General features: G+C 30.5%; 3 protein-coding genes across 9 annotated transcripts; 2 read left to right on the top strand and 1 right to left on the bottom strand.

The window, feature by feature from the left end:
* The first annotated feature begins 2,609 nt into the window (after positions 1 to 2,609).
* Positions 2,610 to 6,735, top strand: LOC105138686 (SKP1-like protein 1B). The gene is made up of 2 exons (XM_011044845.1): positions 2,610 to 3,049; positions 6,324 to 6,735. Exons 1-2 carry the CDS (start codon positions 2,747 to 2,749, stop codon positions 6,495 to 6,497), a joined length of 477 nt encoding a protein of 158 aa, XP_011043147.1. The 5' UTR covers positions 2,610 to 2,746; the 3' UTR covers positions 6,498 to 6,735.
* A 2,336-nt stretch (positions 6,736 to 9,071) lies between these two features.
* On the bottom strand, positions 9,072 to 11,740 carry LOC105138685 (Pentatricopeptide repeat (PPR) superfamily protein). 2 transcript variants are annotated; one of them, XM_011044843.1, is made up of 2 exons: positions 9,481 to 11,740; positions 9,072 to 9,397 (listed from the first exon to the last, which is right to left on the bottom strand). In XM_011044843.1, exon 1 carries the CDS (start codon positions 11,478 to 11,480, stop codon positions 9,786 to 9,788), a length of 1,695 nt encoding a protein of 564 aa, XP_011043145.1. In that variant the 5' UTR covers positions 11,481 to 11,740; the 3' UTR covers positions 9,072 to 9,397; positions 9,481 to 9,785. The 2 variants fall into 2 exon arrangements, with proteins under 2 accessions (XP_011043145.1, XP_011043146.1); XM_011044844.1 differs by having other exon boundaries at positions 9,072 to 9,353.
* Positions 11,741 to 17,988: 6,248 nt separating this feature from the next.
* LOC105138684 (F-box protein SKIP22-like) lies at positions 17,989 to 20,474 on the top strand. Of its 6 annotated transcripts, XM_011044838.1 has the most exons (3): positions 17,989 to 18,256; positions 18,342 to 18,468; positions 18,562 to 20,474. In XM_011044838.1, the coding sequence occupies exon 3, from the start codon at positions 18,614 to 18,616 to the stop codon at positions 20,249 to 20,251; it is 1,638 nt and encodes a 545-aa protein (XP_011043140.1). In that variant the 5' UTR covers positions 17,989 to 18,256; positions 18,342 to 18,468; positions 18,562 to 18,613; the 3' UTR covers positions 20,252 to 20,474. The 6 variants fall into 6 exon arrangements, with proteins under 6 accessions (XP_011043140.1, XP_011043144.1, XP_011043143.1 ...); XM_011044842.1 differs by lacking the exon at positions 18,342 to 18,468 and having other exon boundaries at positions 17,989 to 18,123; positions 18,561 to 20,474; XM_011044841.1 differs by lacking the exon at positions 18,342 to 18,468 and having other exon boundaries at positions 17,989 to 18,136.
* The last annotated feature ends 65 nt before the right edge of the window (positions 20,475 to 20,539 follow it).

Below are 20,539 nucleotides of genomic sequence, written 5' to 3'. Positions count from 1 at the left end.
TTGAAATTTTTTTCTATCAAATTTGGTCCTCGTTCTTTTGATTGTTATTTATTTTATTTGAAATACTTTATGAAATGTTAATTATTATTATTTTAATTTCTTCATCTTTTTTTTTTAGATTTGTTCTTTATTATTTTGTTTATTATTTATTTTATTTGAGATAATTTATGAAATTTTTTTGTTCAATTTCATTATTATTCGACTTTTTAATTTGTAAGATTTACTCTTTATTATTTTAATAAACTTGAGAAAAATAAAATATTAATAAATTATTTTTCAGTTTATTTTCCATAACATAACCAAATACTGGAAAGTGTTTTCCAGTTCATTTTCCATAACACTACCAAACATCAGAAAATACTTTACTTTTCAGGAATTCACTTTCCCTGGGATTCACTTTCCAAAAAGAAACAACTTTCCTGCAAACAAACGGGGCCATAAAGTGCTTTTTAAAAGTAATTGGGAATTTAAAACTTGAAGCATGCGTTTAATAAAATTAATGCATTAATAAGTATATGCTAACATTATTATAATATTTTTTTAACTAAATACTTAGCCAGAAATCTAAGAGATAAATATAAATTAAGACTATTAATTTTGTTATGTAGGGAATCATTAATAGATCAAGACTACTGATTCCATCTTCCAGGAATCATCAATTTTATATGATGATATTTTTAATATATAAAAACAATAATAATTTAAATTTTATTGAAACAAAATAATTTATTTTATATGATGATATTTTTTTTATATAAAAAGAGTAATAATTTAGATTTTATTAAAACAAAATAAAATAAAAATAAAAAACAATGACCAAAAACATAAAAAAATCCTAGACACTTTAAAATATGTGTAAAAGGATATTTTTCTAATTATATTTTTATCTTATTAAATTGTGTGGGTTAACCTCAAGCCCCTCGATCTGATTTCTTGCTTAATCTATATTTCAAATTAAATTTTATGAGGGTGAGGCTAATATAATTCGGTTAATTTAGTAAGTCCAACTATTACCTGGTCAAAACCAAGTTTGATTATAAAATTATAAAGGTCATCATTTTAATTTTTTTTACTAATATTAGCACGAAAACATTTTAAATAAACTTGGGTCTTTAGCTATACCCAACTAACTCGATAGATAGAGTCAAAACCTAGTTTGACTTCAAAAAATTAAAACATTGAAAATCCAAGATTTTTTTTATAAATAAATTTTGTGATGATAATATTTTCGATAAATTCAAATTAACTCACCTAACTCGTTATCTTAATCACCGCTCTTACCGAATTTAATAAACTTGTCTTTTTAAATTTATGTTTTTATTTAATCCATTAACAATCTAAAAACACGAGGGAGAGGCTTAATTAAAATTTAAATAGAAAATATGAATGCAAAATATAAATACATGAAAAGAATGAGGGTTTGAATTGAAGTTTTTTTTAAGAAGCAAAAATAAATAAAAAAGAGAGCCCTAAGTGCTAATAAGTCTAGCTTAACAAGCTTTTACGAGTGGCAAAATAATTAAAAGTTCAAGCATGTTTGGGTCTGAAAGCCAAGCATGTAAATTGGTTCTCTTCTTTTTCTTCTTTTGAATGTGTAGGAGGAGTAGATGATATGTTGTTCGAAAATATAATTTTTAACTATTGGTGTTGGGAAAATTAGAGTCTAACTCATTGGAACCCAAAACCTATCATTCAACCAAATCCTCATGCAAAAATTATTCATAGAGTATCATTAGGCACAAAAGCGAAAGAAAGGATTATCAAGTTAAGGATCTCTTTCATAGCGTAATATGATAACAAAGGACTTAAAATCTATATAGCAGATCTCAAGTTTAAGTCAGATATATATTCCTTGTAAAAACTTGAGATAGTTAGAATTTTACTTACTTATCTAAATCCACAAAATATATTTTTCAGAAAATAGAATTTTCTTGAATTCAAAAAAAATATTAAGGAACTCGTTTAAAATATCACAAATAAAATTTAATTACCATAAGTAAGTAATTTGAATTTAATTTATCATAGTAACATTGATAATGATAATTACTATTTAAAATTACTGTTTTACCCCAACTCCTCATCTAATCTCATTTCAAATGAAAGAAAGATGAAGGAAACGAGGGCAATAAAAAAGTTAGAATTTTATTAATAATTTTGAATTTAATTATAAACAAGCATGTAAATTCAACTAATTTGTATCTATTTTTGCTTTATCATAGTAACATTTTTTTAAAATATTTTTTACTTTAAAATATACCAAAATAATATATATTTTAAATTTATTTTTAATATGATTTAAAAAATAAAAAAAATTAAAATTTAAAAGTATTTTAAAAATATAAAAATAAACATGCTCATTATGATTGAATTGAATTTTTGATGCGGAATTGTTCACAAATATGTTTCCTTCCCAAAACTGCACCAGCTGTTCTGCCGAGCGCACAAGGATTTACTTGCCTTTTACCGCCTTCGGTCCCACCTCTAATCCTCTCATGACACATGTCAAAATATCATTAGCTAGAGAAATGAGATTACCCAATCAATGCTTGCCACATGCACAATCCTCCCCTCCACCCAAAAAATGTTTGACTTGACAAAACCAAAAGCTACAAGAGGGATTCCCAATATAAAAAACAATATAGAAAACCCAACCCAAAGCAGGGTCTCTCCACTCGTTGCTGTAACTTCTATTTATTATTGCAGAGAAGAGGGAGAAACAGAAGCCACCACAAGCAACTCCAAAACGATGTCGTCTGGAAGAAAGATATCCTTAAGGAGCAGCGACGGCGAGTCGTTCGAAGTCGACGAAGCCGTAGCTTTGGAGTCACAGACTATTAAGCACATGATAGAAGACGATTGCGCCGACAACGGAATTCCGTTGCCGAACGTAACAAGCAAGATCTTAGCGAAAGTTATCGAGTACTGCAAGAAACACGTTGAGACTCCGAAATCCGAGGATCGAGGAACTAACAGCGGTGGTGATGAGCTTAAAAATTGGGATGCTGAGTTTGTTAGAGTTGACCAGGTTACACTTTTTGATCTTATTTTGGTAAGTCTTTTTTTTGCCAGATCCGTTATTACTTTTTTGTCAGATCTGTTATTACTTTTTGTGAGATGCTGAGTTTTTTAAATTGATATTAATTAGGGATTTTAATTGTTGATTAACTCTGAATCCTGCAGCGATTAAGGTTAGTTATTCTTATGTATTTTAGGTGCTTTAATTATTATCATTTTTCTTTTAAGAAAACTTAATTAGGTTGTATTAGAAGTTATGTGAAGCAATCTTTTTTAACTGAAAAAATTAGATTAACTAGGGATTAATTAGGTTTTTTAATGGTTGATTTTTATTAATTAGGGTTAGTTATTGTTGATTGTCGATCTATTTTAGGTGTTTTAATTTTTTTATCCTAAATTATACTCCTAGGCAGTATAAGTAGGATTGTTATTAAAAGTCTTTAAGTTATATGTAAATAAAAAATACATTGACTTTGAGACCAGGGATGGCAAGTCGGGTTTTGGTACTATCCATACCCAAAACTGAATCCATAACTAGTACCCATATCAGACTTATTGCTCGCCAGTTTGGATTTTGGATACCCGAAGACTTGATTGGGTTTTGGGTTTCCATTCAGGTACCCATTACATGAACACATCTATAATGCTTAAAATTTTCCCTGGTTTTCAACCCAAAAAGAGTTTAAAAAGCATGTGAAATGATGCAAATTCACGTTCTGTTTTGTAAGAACTCTATACATAGATCTTATTTCTGGAAATCAACTGAGACCCCCAACATCATATCCAAAAAAACCATATCCTGAAGAGATGGTCATCACTGAATAAAAGATGAATTCTTTACTGAAAACAGCCAAGTGAAATATAATTGGCCTCCAAGGAAATTTGGAAAAACAGAAATAATCAACGGCCACCGATATTACAACCCAACAAGCATTCCAACTAATACATATTTGATTGATACAGAGATTAACAACTGACAGTAGTAAGGTACAACGTTGTGGGGAAATCATCCTACTCCCATTCACTCATCAAAGAACCAGGAGGTTCAAGTCGCATCATTAATCATCCTACTCTCCCATTCACTCAATAAAGGACCAGAAGGTTCTAGTCGCATCATCACATCACCACCAAAGAATTCAATGAATGTTCATAAATCTGCAAATCGAAATATATGGTTCAGAGAATTAGACAATAGGCAAATGTCCCACCTTGGCATCTTCACCCCCACCAGTTCTTGTAGAGGTTTCCATCATCTGGTCTTTTGTCAAAATAAAATTCGGATAAGTCAACTGTCCACATAAAACCTATAGTATACAAACATCTGTAATCATATGTGCATAATGAAAACTCATGTTGGAAAAGGTTCAGGTTAAACAAGATGTCCATTAAAAATAATGTAATCACTATGATTTCTTAGAGAGAATCTGGAGCATTTTTGTACTTCTAATGTCAAATAACCAAATGTATATAGTTTTTAACTCGTCCACTGGCCATCACTTTTCAATTTAGCTTTGCCCATTTGATTTAGTAAGATACTACTAAACCCAACAGCTCCAAGTTAAAAAAAGAAATCTTGAAAAGTCCTTGCAATGAATGTAACATCTAAAATTCACAAACCTTGTAATGAGACTACATCCAATATACCAATTTTGTCATTTATCTATATACATAGAGAGAGTCTAAGTGAGAATGGGATTTTAATACATTTTAAATTGAGAATACTCAAATGAGAGAACAAATCAACATTATTTATCATAAAATAAAATAGAATTGGCTCATCACAAAAATCCCCAAATTCAATTAATCTAAGCCCAAAATAGACCAAATGATTAAGAATACAGATCAATGCATTGAAGAAATGAAACCACCTTAGCGAGAAAGTAGTTGGAAGAAAGGCAGAGAGAGAAGGAGAGAGATAGAGAGAGTATTGGATGGCATGAGGATCCTCTTCCATGGCTCTTGTTCATGGCTTCTTCTCTGTTTCCCTTTTTACCATTTGTGGTTTCAAAGTGAAATAGGATGACGTTGAGCTATTGCACTCTATTGCTGTAACTGCTGTACTTATCTATTCAATTGGATTGTTAGGGTTAGGATTCAGATTTCGAATGACTGATATAATCCTCTTGTATTTTTATATGTTCTAATGGGAAAGAGTGGGTTTGGTTTGGTAGGCTTTTTTATTTATGGCCTGACAGTCACTAGTGTGTTTAATGGTCATTAATCTTTCAAAAAATTCTGGGTGGGGTTTTTAGGTTGGGTATAGCAGCACCCATTACCTGCCCGAAACTTGGCTGTCCTTACTATCCATACCTTAACCCAACTTTAACCTAAATTATCCATAAAATATCCTACTGATTTGGGACAGTTTAGGTTAGAATCCATTGGTTTCGGTGAAATCGCCATTCCTAGAATCTAGTGTGAGCTTTTAGGAGCTAATTCATGAAGCTCTGTTTTTGCTCAAAGGCCTTGGATGTGAAAATATGTTGTTCCTTTTGTTTTTTGGGTTCTTATGGATGTTTTGGAGTTCAGGTTAAATAGTGTATTGGATGCAATTGGATGGGAGAGAGAGCGACATAAGCAATTATATTTGGTTTACTGGAATAAGTACTGTATGCTAATTGAGTGGTGCTGTTTATGTTGGATATGAGGTAGTAATTGTTGGAGCAAAATCATGTCTGAACCTTTTTGGTAATCGGTGATTTTATTTAACATGTTAATTTAGGTTATAGATTTTTAAAATGGGGGTTCATTGTTAATGATGTCTGCATTGATATTTTGTTGTTTCTTGATTGTTGAATAATTTTAGGTGCTGAGATTGTGTTTTTAACACTACTTATGATTTAGGGGTGTCCTCACAAGGGATTCTTTCAGTGTTGGATTATGTAATAAAATGCCATTACAGGAGGTACAGTGACATAGGCAGAGATATTGAATTTAATGGAATAAGTTGCATAGTTTGGGAAACCCTTTGTTTTTCTTGTTTATTTTCAATGTGGTAGAAGTTTCTAATTTTACTTGAATTGTAGCTCGCATGCAGGGAACTGATTCTTCTTTGAATAAAAATAGAGTAGGCTGCTTCAATCAATAAAATTTTCTGTACAGAATCATTATATTGTCTTATATTCTGTTTTCTGGCTTACATGATAGGTACGGCAGTTGAATCTGACAGTAATGTTTTCACTCTTATACCCAGTTGATTGTGACTTTTTAATTTGATGCAAAAATGAAATGTCCGCTCTCAAAATTGCTCAGTTTGTGCGGGGAATTAAGGCAAACCAATAACTTTGTCATTCAATTGTGTTCTGCAGGCAGCCAACTATCTGAACATCAAGGACTTGCTGGACCTGACATGCCAGACTGTTGCAGACATGATCAAGGGAAAGACTCCTGAGGAAATCAGGAAGACCTTCAACATCAAGAATGACTTTACACCTGAGGAGGAGGAGGAAGTTCGTCGCGAGAACCAGTGGGCATTTGAATGAAGTGTGTCTGATGGTTTCATTGAAGGAATGTTGTTCTAATGCCAAATGAATGGTGTGGGTTATCTTAGCGTAGAGAAGACTTTATGTTTCTATGACTTTATTGTGAACCTGTGAGCACATTGACTGTAAATAATACTTGTATTCTGGGGAGGGGATTGGTAGTAGTTTCCTGCAATCAATCCTCTGCTTGTGGGCAAATGTTATTTGTTGCAGACTTGCCGTGATCCTTACCTGTTTTCCTCTGTGTTGCTGCCAAGTTTGTTTCTTGGACATAATCATATATTCTGAGTGACTCTTTGTTACTTGATCTGTTTGAAACCTGAAGCATGAATTGAATTAGGTAGCGTTTTGCTTTATTACCTTGCGAGTTCCTGCTTCTCAGTTGGTGTAGCGGTGCCCATAGGTTGTTTCTTCAGGTCGTTGTGTATTTTTGAGAATTTTACTTTGTCGTGTCGTGGACTTGCTCGAATGCCTCCCTTGGGTCTGCGGCAAATAACATTTGCCCACAAGCAGAGGACTTCGATCTGGTTCTATTTTTCCACCTACACGTTGCGTGTAACATGTTTCAAAGAATAACTAGCTCTGCAAGGGTGATGTACTTTTGATCGTGTTCTGTTGCGTGCCTTTTTTTTTTCAAATAAAAAAATTAAACATATAGTTTTTTTTTTTACATGCGTTTTTACATAAAAATATTAAGTATAGTTTGTCAGATTTTCTTTACATAAAAAAATATTAAATGTAAATAAAAAATTAATAAAAATATCTAATTTAATAAATTGAGAAATATCTATATTAATAAATAAAAAAGAAGAATAGATGAAAGAAGAAGAAGGAGAAGAAGAAGTCATTAACAATAATTAAATATGTATATAGAAAAGTCAAGAGACAAATATAAATCAAGATATTTAATTTTTTAATCTTATAACATGGTTTATTTACTCGATTGTATTTAATTATTGTATTTATTAAAATAATTTTTTTATTTAATTAAATGATAGTAGAAATAAATACATTTATAAAATTGATTGAATAAAATCATAGAAAAAAATATCTTACAAGATTGCACTTGTTAAAAATACTATTCAAACATAATTTATTATTATTATTATTTTTAAAAAATAAACTTTAATTGTATAAAACATATAAAACAATTATAGATGAATTAATAGATCATCTTCAAAAATGAAATATATACAAAATAATTAAAAAACCACTATTTAAAAAAAGCTAAATACAAAAAATAAAGAATCCAAGAGAAGGGGTATAATTTAAATATAAATTAAGAAAATATTAAGAAAATATATAAAAAATATAATTTTTTAAAAAGAAAAAATACAAAAAAAAAAGTTACACGCTGCTGAGCTAGTCTATTTGGGAATGACTTTTTTTTTATAAATATAATCGGGATAGTTCATATATTATTCACCTTAATAATTTCTAAAAAAAACATTTTAGACAGTGCGTTGTCTGATATTCCCTATATTCTAACATTGTGATGGTAAAAAAAAATAGGATCTATGTGTTTTATTCAAAAACTTATTTTTGACTTAAAACACTTGGACAAAAACATAAAAATCTTTTTAAAAAATAATCCATAAATAACCTTAAAAAAAAAAATCACACAAAACCAAATTTAATCCAAAACAAAAAATCTTTCGGAGCTTAGTAATAAATTTTTAAGCAATTCCAAGGTAAAAAAAATCTAAGTGGAATTCCAACAAATCAGATTTTTTGATACCGAAATCAATTATTTTAATAGTTAGAATTGGTATTAACACTGATTTTTTTTATTTATTACTGGAATCCAATAATCTTTCCATCTTCCTCTTAAATTAGAGACTAAAAAATAAAAAAAATAAAATTTTATAGTAAAAGTGAATTGAAAAAATATTGGAAACTAAATATGTGTAATTTATAAAATTTAAGAATTAAATTAAATTTTTTATATGAATTTTAAAACCATAATTTATTTGCAATGCTTTTTTTACTTTGATCCTCTGTGTTCTTTGTCAATGAAGTCAATTCAATTGTCCTTAAACTTGGCTAAAAGTGAATGCAATCATACAAAAAGTCTCAGAAAAAAAAGCAAAATTTTAAAAAGTGAGCACATAATTAAATATGAAAAGATGAAGAATGATGTGCGTATAGTGTTTTGACCATTCTATAACTTTTCTTTTGAGGTGTATGTTAGATTAAATTAAGGCATATTTAAAACTGTGATAAAAATTGTTTTTTAAAATATTTTTTATTTGAAAATACAACCAAATAATACATTTTTATTTTTTAAAATTTATTTTTGATATTAACCTATTAAAACATACAAAAATATAAAAAATAATTGATTTGAAGGTAACTTTTTTGATTTTTTTAAAAATTACAATGAGTATGAGTTCTTAATTTTCTATATTATTCTATGTTTTTGTAATTATTTCATGTGAGATAGGTTCTCTCACATCTTTTCCCAGAAACATGTAAATTGAGTTGCATTGGTTTTACTCAAAATAGAGTAGGCAAAAACTTGCATTATAGGATGTATCTGTGCTCTGTTGAAAGAGATTGAATAAAGTGTAATCATGAACAATCCCATGCTCTTGTTTGTGATAAATTCATGGGGATATTGCAGGGCGGGCAAAGGCTGATTTGAGCGCTGCGAGTTGGCTTGCCTTCCTTCTGATCGACGCTTGTGTTATACAATATAGATGTTTGACTCGATTAAACACTGGGAATCGAGTTATGCCTAAGCAGCCTGGACAATGATAGAGTAATAATGACAGTGTATTACTCTTCGAAATAAGCAGATCACCATTCACCACAAGCGCATTGCCTGATTGCAGGCGAGGCGTGCATTTGAATACCCTGATGGCAGCAGAGGAATTTCCATTCGTGCATAGAATTTTTTTCTAAAATACCAGTTTCATAAATTTTTTGTTAATACTGCAAAATATGATGATGCACATCTCATAACAAAATAATGGCATAATACCTCTCATTCAACTTGTTAGCCACAGCCCACTGTCTTCTAAAGTTAAAGACCAGAGTTGGCATCTCTCACTACTCAAAGCAAAAGCAAGTATCATTTCATCCTGTATTAAAGAACTGGTCCTGCAAAAAAAAATTTGGCAAGCACTTGCTCAGCTAAACTCTCACTCTCTTCAAGCAATCCACCTGTCATCTTGTTCTATTAGAACTTACTCCATGAATGTGTAGCAGATGCAGTAACTTTCCTCCCCCCAGCAGGTGTCTTGTTTAGTGGATGCTGATCTGAACTAGCAATTCATAGACTGGGTCTCACGGCCATTTCATCAACTGTGTGTTGAGTTCACCAATCCTCTCTGGCAAAAGGCGTCCAACTTCGTAGTTGTGAACAATTTTTTTCAAGTCCACAAGATTACATCCTGGCGTTCTGCCCTTCATCTTTGTTTTCACCAGGTCTTTTACCATAGCAACATCATCCCATCGACCTCCCACAGCATAAACATTCAGTAGCAGCCGGTAATGCAAAAAATTCCAAGGTTCCATATCTATCAATGAGTTCGCAATTCTTTCCCCCAAAGCCACATTTCCTTGGAAACGACATGAATTGAGCAAATTAGCCCATGCCAAGGATTCTAATGGCATATCCTCCTCCTCCTCCGGTGTGGTTCTTAATATATCCTCTGCCTCTTGAATTAGTCCAGCACGAGCATAAAGATTAGCCATACACCAAAAATGTGCAAAATTTGGCTTTAGACCGTGGTTGTAAATCATTTGACTGAAAAAATTCTTTCCCTCAGTCAACAGTCCAGCTCGAGCACAGGCACACAGCACCCCTATGAAAGTAACTTCATCTGGATGGACAGAGTCACGTTTCCCCAACCCTGCCCGATCAACCATATCTTTAAATAACTCAAGTCCATCATCTGGATTCCCATGAAGGCAATGCCCCAAAATCATTGCATTCCAGCAACCCAAATTCCTCCTTGCCACTTTATCAAAAATTCTCCGTGCCATTTCAACCTTATGGCATCTATTGTACATATCTATCAATGTAGTCTCGTGAATTACATTCATACTCGAAAACTTCTTAACAATAAACCCATGAACTGAACGCCCTTCCCTCAATCTAGCTGACCTACCACAAGCACTAAGCACACTGACTATAGTCGAATCATTACCTCTCATCCCATCATTCATCATTTTCCTAAACAGCATTAACACGCAACCAGGATTATTACCCTTCAAGTACCCACTAATCAAGATGTTCCAAGAAACCACATTTCTCTCAGGCATTACCTCAAACAATCCATGAGCAATACCCAACTCACCAAGAGTAGCATACCCATCCATAATCGAATTCCACGACACCAAATCTCTATGCGACATTTCATCAAACACCTTCTTCGCTAACCCCATATCCCCACAACAACCATAACAATGGATCAATGAATTCTCTACTGGCAATATCCTATCAACCCCATTTTTCACAGCTTGCCCATGACACTTTCTTCCTAATTTAGCACACCCGACTTTAGCACAACACCCGAAAAGCGAAACAAAAGTGTAACTATTTGGACAAAACCCACTCTTTAACATCTCAAAATAGAAAGCAAGAGCCTTGTTCGGCTCAGAACTAAGCGAATACGCTTTAACAACATTATTTACAACAAAAGTACCCGGAGAAGCAATAAATTTGAAAATGAAAATAGTGTATTCAATATCACCAAAATCTGCAAAATGTTTGAGCAGTCTAGGAGACCATAAGGAGAAAAGACCACAAGTAATCAATTGAGCTTGGATTTGGTAAAGATGAAATGGGTTTAGAGTTGAGTATAAAAGTTCAAATCTTGGGTTGTTGTAAGAAGTAATTGGCATGTCTTTTATAGAAACGGAATATGAAGATGATGGCGACAAGAGGGTGATTTGTTTTGGAGTGGGAAGGTAGGGGTAATGGGTGAGCATGGCGTGTCTGAATTTAAAGATGTCTCTTGTCGAAATTCTTGCCATTCATTTGTGAATCTTTGAGGTTGTTGACTTTTGATGTTCGATCCATTAATGCATGCTTTCTGATCTCATTTCTGTTCGTTTAGATTTCGAGTGATTGTTATTTAATGGCAGCTGAAAAGGGCATTTTGATTCTTTCGAAATGACTTTAAGATTTTGTTTGGAGAAAAGGAGAAACCTTTAAACGGCGGCGGCTTCAGATAAACACACCCCTCTCAACTCTCAAGCATTTGCAAACACAACCTTAACTTCAAAAGAAAGTTTCTCAATTATTAAAAAGAAATAAAAAAAATGCAAGACTTCCTTTTCTCGAAACATCAGGGCTATGCCACGTCATTTTGATCATGCTGCAAGCAGTGTCATGTTTTACTAGCTAATCCTCACGGCCCACTGAACATCCTGCAAGCCCAGTGAGCAGGTAAGGCACCGCGGGAGTGACAGGCGGTCCCCACAACTATGCCACATCATTTTGATCATGCTGCAAGCAGTGTCATGTTTACTAGGATCATGCTGCAAGCAGTGTCATGTTTTACTAGTTGTGTTTTAAAAATATTTTTAAAAAAATTAAAAATTAAAATTTTTTATTTTTATTTAAAATTAATATTTTTAGATTATTTTTATATATTAATATTAAAAATAATTTTTTAAATAAAAAATATTTTAAAAGTAACCATAACCACACTTTCAAAAAAACTTTTAATGGCTTAATTAACTTATTCTATAATTATTAAAAATATATTTTTAATATAATATGATAAATACAATACAAACTTGAATTGTAAAATTATAAGTAATTTTTTAAAATACTTCAAGTGTATTAAAATAATTTAATTAAAAATTCAAACATAGTTTAAATGACTTAAATATACAATATAATTTTTCATGTTCATATCTTTTCATTAACTAATAACTAAAAAACATAAAATAATCAATTTATTACTGTTTATAAACTAAAACTAGCTTTATTTCTTTTATTTTTTTTATTATTCATAAAACAATCATCAAAATCATTACTATTTAGAGGATTATTAATACCACTGTCGGTACTAACATCAATATTGTGAGTATTAGTGTTATTATCATTATCAATACCAGTATTGCTAATATTATTTAATTCAAATCACTTTGAATTTTATAGATTGACATTAATATAAATCTTCAAGTCATCTTCAATACTATAATTTTTTATTTTAATATCATTAGAAACTTTTTCTTCATCACTTTCATCATTTTTTATTTGTGTTGCCTTATAAATGACACCAAGAAAATCAAAATTTGATAAACCATCATGCCTTTCTCTCTCACTTATCGAATCATCATCGGATGAGAGATCATCTAAAATTTCATCAAAATTATCTACTCGCCTTTTGACTTAGTTTTATTTAATTTTAGATTTCACATTACAAATACCAATTCATTTATTTTTTTTATGTGAAAAATTTCTTAGTTTTATATAAAACAAAGTGAGCAATTTCAATTTATAATTTATAAGATTTTTATCAAATATAAAATATTAAAAATAATAAAATAAAAAACTTACATTTTCAAATATAATCTAGTTACTCTCACATCTAAATAAACTATAAGTCAAGTTTAAAACTTGAATTGCAAATCTTTTTAATTCTAAACATTTATTCTTGTAAGAATCCCACCATTTATCTAATTTTTTTTAATCCCTTGTTTTTTTGGCAGCGTCAATGCCAAACAGCTATTTATCATTTTTAAATGATTCAACCTATAAGTCAATTTTGCACATTTCACTCGCATCAGATACCATTTTTGTTAAGAATTGATATAATCCAATTTTAATGTTGGTATTAATCTTAAAAAGGGTTATAATAATAATAAGAATTCAATTTATAAGTTGTTGCATGTAAAAGTCTATGAAATCGAAGTTTCCATTTTATAGCAAGAATATTCCCTATAGGTATAATAATAATAATAATTTATGAAATCATTATCATTTTTAACTAACTATATAGAAAATTCCAGCTAAGTAATAAATAACACAATTATAATGAAAGTAAAATAAACATATTGAATCAACTAGTAGTAGTAAGTGAACAATTAGCAAAATAGATGATTAGTAGTTCAATATCTTTTTTTATAAAATCAGAATTTACTTGTATCATTTCTTTTGCTTAATCCATCACTAAATCTCATAGTTGATTTTTCATTTGAATCAACTAAATAAAAAAAATTTAATTAAAGAATATGTTGTCCTAAGATCTATAATGACATCATATCAAAACTTGTTTTTCAAAACACACCTTTGAATTTACTTCTCTTATTTTATTCTTAAAAACCTATATGAGCTTTATTGTTTGGAAATAAACATAGTCATTGGTTGCATTCCATAATTATTCAAACATTCTAGGATCAAGTATGTAGTAAAAAATCGATTGGCAACATGCCTAATCAAATCTTTTTTTTTTTTTGTAAAGTGTCTCAACATGGAAATAAGAATTATTCTTGAATAAATATATGAGTTGATTCTCTTTCCCTTAACAATAGTTACTTGATAGATCTTTATTTTCTTTTTAAAATCTTCTAATATCAAATATCAAATTGATACAAGGAGCATCATATGGTTTCCAAAACAACCGTTGTCCTTTTCCTATCAATAATTATTCTGCAGCCTTATAATTTGCAACATTATCAGTGATTACTTATACAATAATTTCCTCTCCAATCCTCTCCGTAATAGCACATAATATCTCAAACACCTTATCAATAGTCTTAGACTTATTAAAAGTATCTACTGACAGTAAGCAAAATTATTCTTTTAGAACTATCAATCAAAAAATTACAAATATAATATTTTTTCTTATATGTCCACCCATCAAATATTATTGGAAAACATATTTTTTTCTTTTTTATTCTAAATTGTACTCAAGAAAATTTATTGTCTAATCTATTTCTTGTTTCAAATACTTATCTCTAATATTATGGTAAGATAGAAGCTTGAAACTTGACCCATGCTTTGCAACCTTCAAGTGCTTTGAGAAACTCAGGGTTTTTCACATAGTTAAATGGAATCACACCAGTGTAGAAAAAACTTAAAGTCTATTAACATGCTTTTTCTCCAAGATTGTTTTTTAGCAACTGGTTTATATTAGTTTATGTACTTCCACCCTTACTAATTGTATCTTTTCCTTTGTCTTTTAAGCTAATTTCTTTCCTTTCATCTTTATCATCTTTTATAATACATTGAAGAATCTTCTTTTTTTCATTTGCTTTTTAATTTCTCTCCAAAACATCCAAAATCATCTTCTTTATCTTTTCTGGTACTTTATGACATAACTCCACGTCCTTACGAGTACAAGTCAAATAATGTTTGAAATGAAAATTGTCTCTACTAATATATATTTTTTTATAATACTTATACTAAATTTTTCTTGAATTCTTATAAATATCTATACCGTGTTGTAATCACATATCAAGCCTATTACAAGAGGAATTTTTTCTAGATGTCATATGTTCAGTAGTTTAAGAATCAATTCAAATAAGCCTTGTAATCAATTCAAAAAATATTGTTAGAACCAAACTGTAATCAATTCAAACAATAGGCTATAATTTACAAGCATTCAAACAAAGTTACATGTTAAACACTCCAAAACAAAAACCAATTCATTTACAAGCATTCAAACAAAGTTACATGTAATAAAACACTCCAAAACAAAAACCAATTTAAATGATCATTTTTTTAACAATTGAAATTCTAATTTCAAGTTTAAAAACTTTATCAATCATTTCTAATTTTTTTTAATTATAATTTAACTTCTAGAATAACAAAAAAAATCCAAGCAAACTACTTGGGTTTTTTAGGGTTAGCTACATTGACCTTTCCATTAATAACTTAACTCCTAATGAAATCCATGGAAATGTCTAATAAAAAAAAATCTCAACTGATAATTCAAGATCTTCTACATTTAATGTAGGTATTGGAGTTGAAATAAGAAATTTATACATTTAAAATCAAATTTTTTCCCTAAGAAATCATAATTACAAATCTAATTGACAAGGTAAAAACAACATACATGAACTAAGTACTGGTAATTGTTTTATAAAAGCATTCAAGCATTGTAATAATACTAAAAAAATAAAATTGAAATCATGAAATTAGGATAGAAAAGAAAAGTGTACCTTTCTATAAATAATAAGCTAGCAATCATTACGACTGTTATGTTTAAAAACCTGGGCCAAAGAGCATAACAATTTTCCTCCTTTTCTTTAAGAGTATATTATTGTTGGTGGTGATTATAAATTTATAAGTCATCTTGGAAGAGATGACAGATTATGGGTCTTGAATTACTTTGTCACTGGTATTGTGACTATGGTGTTGTGAGAGATGGAGATGAACAATTAGGTTTGTTAAGATTACGAGGGAGACACCATGTATGATGCTATTATAACAGTGAGAAATTAGTTACTTGAGGTTAGTGGGGAGGTTATCATGCAAGGTGAAAAGTCCTTAGTTTTTATAGTGAGACATACTTATTCTTATAATGAAATTAAGTGATATTATATTTCCAAATAAAAATGTTAAATTGATATTAAAATGATGAGTTTACTAATTTTACCAACTTAGAATGATTTTAATATGATTTTAATTAGTGTTTTAGTTTTTAAAATAATTTTGCATGATAAGTATATGATGACCCATAAATCATACAATTTTACAAATAAACTCATGATTTTAACAACTTTGAGCTGACCCTTAGTTTGCTTTGGATCTCAAATTCAATTGGTGTGACCCAATTAATTTGCAAGGTTAATCCATAACCTAATTAAAATGGGTTTGACTTTAAAAAATGAATTTTAATGCAAAAATTTTTTAACTTTTTTTTTGTTTAAATAAAATTATTTAAGACTGAATGAGATGAATTTAAGTTAATCTAACTAACATATGATCTAGACTTTGGATTGAATTAAGATTCAATCAAGTTTAATGACTTTGGTTGAAAGAAAAAGTTACAATAAAAAAAGAAGAAAAATTATTACCTTAAGCATCTAAAATAACTAAGTTAATCTAACTAACATATGATTTAAACTTTGGATTGAATCATGAATCAATCAAGTTTAATGACTTTGGTTGAAAGAAAATGTTACAAAGAAAGAAAAAAGAAAATTTATTACCTTACACATCTAAAATAACTAGGAAATATAATGGTGCTTAACTATTTATATGAACAATGAAGTACTTGGATTTTTTTTTTCATTTTAAAACCTTTTTTTTTCAATTACATTTTTTTTTGCCTAATTAAATGAAATTAGGTAAGTTATTTTGGTAAAAAATACCAAATTAAAAGAAATGAGATTGAATTGTAAAACACAAAAAAAAAATGGCTAACCCCAAATCCACAACAATTTTTATTTTGGTATAAAAGTTCTTTTTGTTTAATTTTTTTGTCTTAGAATTAGATAGAATAAAGAGAAATTCATTAAAAAATGATAGTAAAGACCGGTAATTATAATTTAGGCAATCAAAATAATCAAGCATGGTGTAAAATAGTTCTATGTGATGATTAATTTAGGTTTCTGAAATGTTTACTAGGTATTTTTTTAATGTAAAAAAGGTTAAAAAATAAATATTTCAATCTAAAAAATACCTTAGCTTAATTTTCCAACCACCATCCATGATAAAAAAAAATTAGATTGATAGGTCTAAAGCTTGACAAAAAAAAGAAGGCGAGGTGCGCTTTGGGTCAATAAGTTAGGCCCACCCACCTAGCTTTGTTTATTTTTATTTTTTCAAGAGATAAATGACATGCATAATTTTTTTAAATAATTTTTTTATTAATATTGGAAAAGAAAAAAAATCTATATTTATTCTAATTTTTTTTATTTTTCATTAAATTAATAACCCGAATAGTACTAAAATAAATGTGTGTATAATCTTGAGAAATCCACTAACCTGGAAATTTAAAATTTCCTAATAGCCCCCTCATGAGAAAGCAAGTCGAAAAAAAATATTTTTTTATAAAAAAAATATATTGATAAGAAAATTTTTGTAATTTTTTTCTATACAGTTTAAATTATTTATGTTCTAACAAAAAAACAATTAATGAAATTCTCGTAATATTAGATAGTTTAATATGTATTTTATCTTATTTTTCTAACTTATTTTTTTTGTTAGAATTAAAAATAATTAATGAGATACTTGTAATATGGATTATATATATTAATATGTATTTTATCTTATTTTTATGAATTAATTTTTTTGTAAGAATTAATATAATAATTATAATTTATTAGTATACATAATTTTTTATCTTTTTTATTAAATGTAAGTATTGGTTTTTTATTTTTTAATTACATTTTTCTTGATGGTAGAAAAAAGAGTTAACCATGCCAACGTGCTTATATAATTTAATAAATTACATAATATATATATATAAGGAAAATAAAATAAAATGTAAAATAGGAAAAAAAGAAAGAAAGAAAGAATGAAAGAGGGCTGGGCCCGATCCTCGGTACGCGCTGGCCTCTTGAACAGGTAAAATTATTAGCAAATTAAAAAACGGTATCATTTAAGGGCTCTGTTTCTTGAATCTTATCTTCTAAGGATTGATTGAGAAAGAAGAAAGCAGCAGCAACGGAAGCAGCAAGACTCTCTAAGAAATTCTTGTCTGCCCACCCTCTAAACAACCCTCAAGGTCTCTCTTCAATCTTTTCTTTCAATAGTCCTTAATTTTGTCTACTTTTATTTGGTGGGGTCTAGGTATTGCAAAGAAACAAATTCGCTTATCAGTGATTCTATTGGTGTCTCCTTTTCCGTAAGTTCTGTTTATTTCTTGAATAATTATTATTACTTTGCTTTGTCTTTTTATATGTTTGTGTGTGTGGTTTGTGTTGTTATAGATACACGAAGGAATCCCTTGTTTGGTTCCAATAGATGGAAAGATGATTGAAACAGCTGATGACCCAAAAATCTGATCCTGTTGTTTATTCATCTGCGGCAACAAATAACCGTGTAATTGATTACTAGGTTGTCTTTAAGTTAGAGAGAAAGTCAGTGTCCTTTTTTCTGATATTTTGTGATCATTGCTGTTGTTACGATTGTTGCGGTTTCTTTTTTCAGATCCAATTGTCCTATCCCAGAATTATTCTGCATTGATTAGCCGGTTTTAGCTATGAAGCTGAGATTGAGGTCTGTGCAATCTAAAGAAACTGTGAAAATACAAGTGCCGGATTCTTGTACTTTGCAGCAAGTAAAAGAAACACTTTCTGGAGCAATATCTTCTTCTGGCTCGTCTCTTTATTTGTCTCTTAATAGAAAGGATGAGCTGAATACCTCATTGCCAGAGGAGTCTTTGCAATCACTCGGTATTACGTCTGGTGACCTTATCTATTTCTCTGTCAATCCCAAAGATTTTTCATCCTCTGGTCAACCCCTATGTTTAGGTTCTAGTTCCTCTATACAAGAGCAGGTTCAAGGTCATCGGGGTAATGTACAAGAGCCTATGCCTGATCAATCGATGAGTTTTCAAGAGTCTAAAAGTTCGGATTTGAATATGCTCGAGAATCAAGATTTGTTCGTACAAGGGCATGTTGGTGTTCAGGCTAATGATACCGATTCTCGAGAAACCATAACTGAAATCTCTCCGCATATTCACTTGCTAGGACAGAAGCATGAGATTGCAGAATCAGATATGAATGGTGCAGTTACTGAAGGACATGGAGCGCTGGGTTCAAAAACTCGGAGCAGAGAAACCTTAGAGACCCAAGAATTTACCAGTGTGGAAGCTATGGATGTTGATCCTGGATCTTTAGATGTGGGCAATAAGAGGTTCTCTGAACCGTATTTCTTGAGGAGGCTATTGAGGAAAGAAATGGGTGATGATGGTAGCAACTACAAGCTCTTGGTTATTGCAGTTCATGCTGTTTTTATAGAATCTGGTTTTGTTGGGTTCAATTCTATATCTGGGATGCGAGTTGATGGATTTCACCTTCCAGAAGAGCAGTCATCTAGGAATTTGGCAGTGTCACTTTGTTACACTCTTCCTGAACTTTTGGATGGTAAAGTTATTGCTGAAACAATTGTTTTGAAGCTCCAAAGTTTAGGCCATTTTGTTAATGTCTATGGTAGTTTGTCCAAGGGTGGATCAGGGCTATATCACGCACGTCTGGATATAAATAAATTTGTGCCAGCTATAGATTTTGTGTGGGAAAATGATAAGAATGATGGGATGAATGGAAGTGATAAGTCATCCATTTTGTATCCTGAAAAAGAAATTTTTGAGTTCTGGAAAATTGTGAAGGATTGTCTTGCTTTGCCATTGTTGATAGATATTTGTGAGAAGGCTGGTCTGGTTCTTCCTTCATGCTTGATGTGCCTCCCAACAGAGCTGAAGCTCAAGATTTTTGAGTTGTTACCTGCTATTGATATTGCAAAAATGGAATGTGTTTGTTCAGAAATGCAGTACTTGTCTTCGAACAATGATTTATGGAAGCAGAAATTTGTGGAGGAGTTTGGAGATGGGACAGCAGCACATGGAACTCTCAATTGGAAGGCGAGGTTTGCTTCATATTGGGAGAATAAGAAGCGGAAGAGGGATTTCAATGCATGGCGAGAGTCTCGTCAATTTCTGCCCTTTCATGTCCCGATCAGGAGGGACCCTAATCCATTATGGTGCCCTTCAATTATAGGTGGTGATTATGACCGTCTGCCGGGGCTTGGTATTCCTCCTTATCGGCGTCCTGGTCTAGGATGGCCCCAACCTCGTCATAATTTTTCACCCAATTGTAACCTGGGGGGATTCAGTTCCTAGTCTGGGGCTTGAAGGCTTGCTCGATGACAGTGGAATGCTGAATATGAACCGAATAGAGGCATTTATGGGTCAGTTTATATGCACGATAAATAATGTGTTTCTGGTTGTAGTGCTTTTGAAGTCTACATTACAATTTGGAAGGTTTTTTTTTGGTTTTAATGTTTATAAAACGCTGTTGAACTCATCTCTTTGTTCTTATTAGTTATTGCCACTATTTTGGGTATATTTCAGTGTATTTTTAGCTTTTTGGTAGGTGGCATATTAAATTTGACTACCATGATATGAAGC

Source organism: Populus euphratica, unplaced genomic scaffold (genome assembly GCF_000495115.2).
Source record: "Populus euphratica unplaced genomic scaffold, PopEup_1.0 scaffold82.1, whole genome shotgun sequence".
NCBI lineage: Eukaryota > Viridiplantae > Streptophyta > Magnoliopsida > Malpighiales > Salicaceae > Populus > Populus euphratica.
This window is presented reverse-complemented; position numbering and strand designations above follow the sequence as displayed.

What these genes read in the sequence shown, in the direction of transcription:
- LOC105138684 (XM_011044842.1), top strand. Translation starts at nt 18,614, where the DNA reads ATGAAGCTGAGATTGAGGTCTGTGCAATCTAAAGAAACTGTGAAAATA.
- LOC105138686 (XM_011044845.1), top strand. Translation starts at nt 2,747, where the DNA reads ATGTCGTCTGGAAGAAAGATATCCTTAAGGAGCAGCGACGGCGAGTCG. An exon ending in CACTTTTTGATCTTATTTTG is followed by an intron (nt 3,050 to 6,323) that starts GTAAGTCTTTTT and finishes TGTGTTCTGCAG; the next exon opens with GCAGCCAACTATCTGAACAT.
- LOC105138685 (XM_011044843.1), bottom strand. Translation starts at nt 11,480, where the DNA reads ATGGCAAGAATTTCGACAAGAGACATCTTTAAATTCAGACACGCCATG.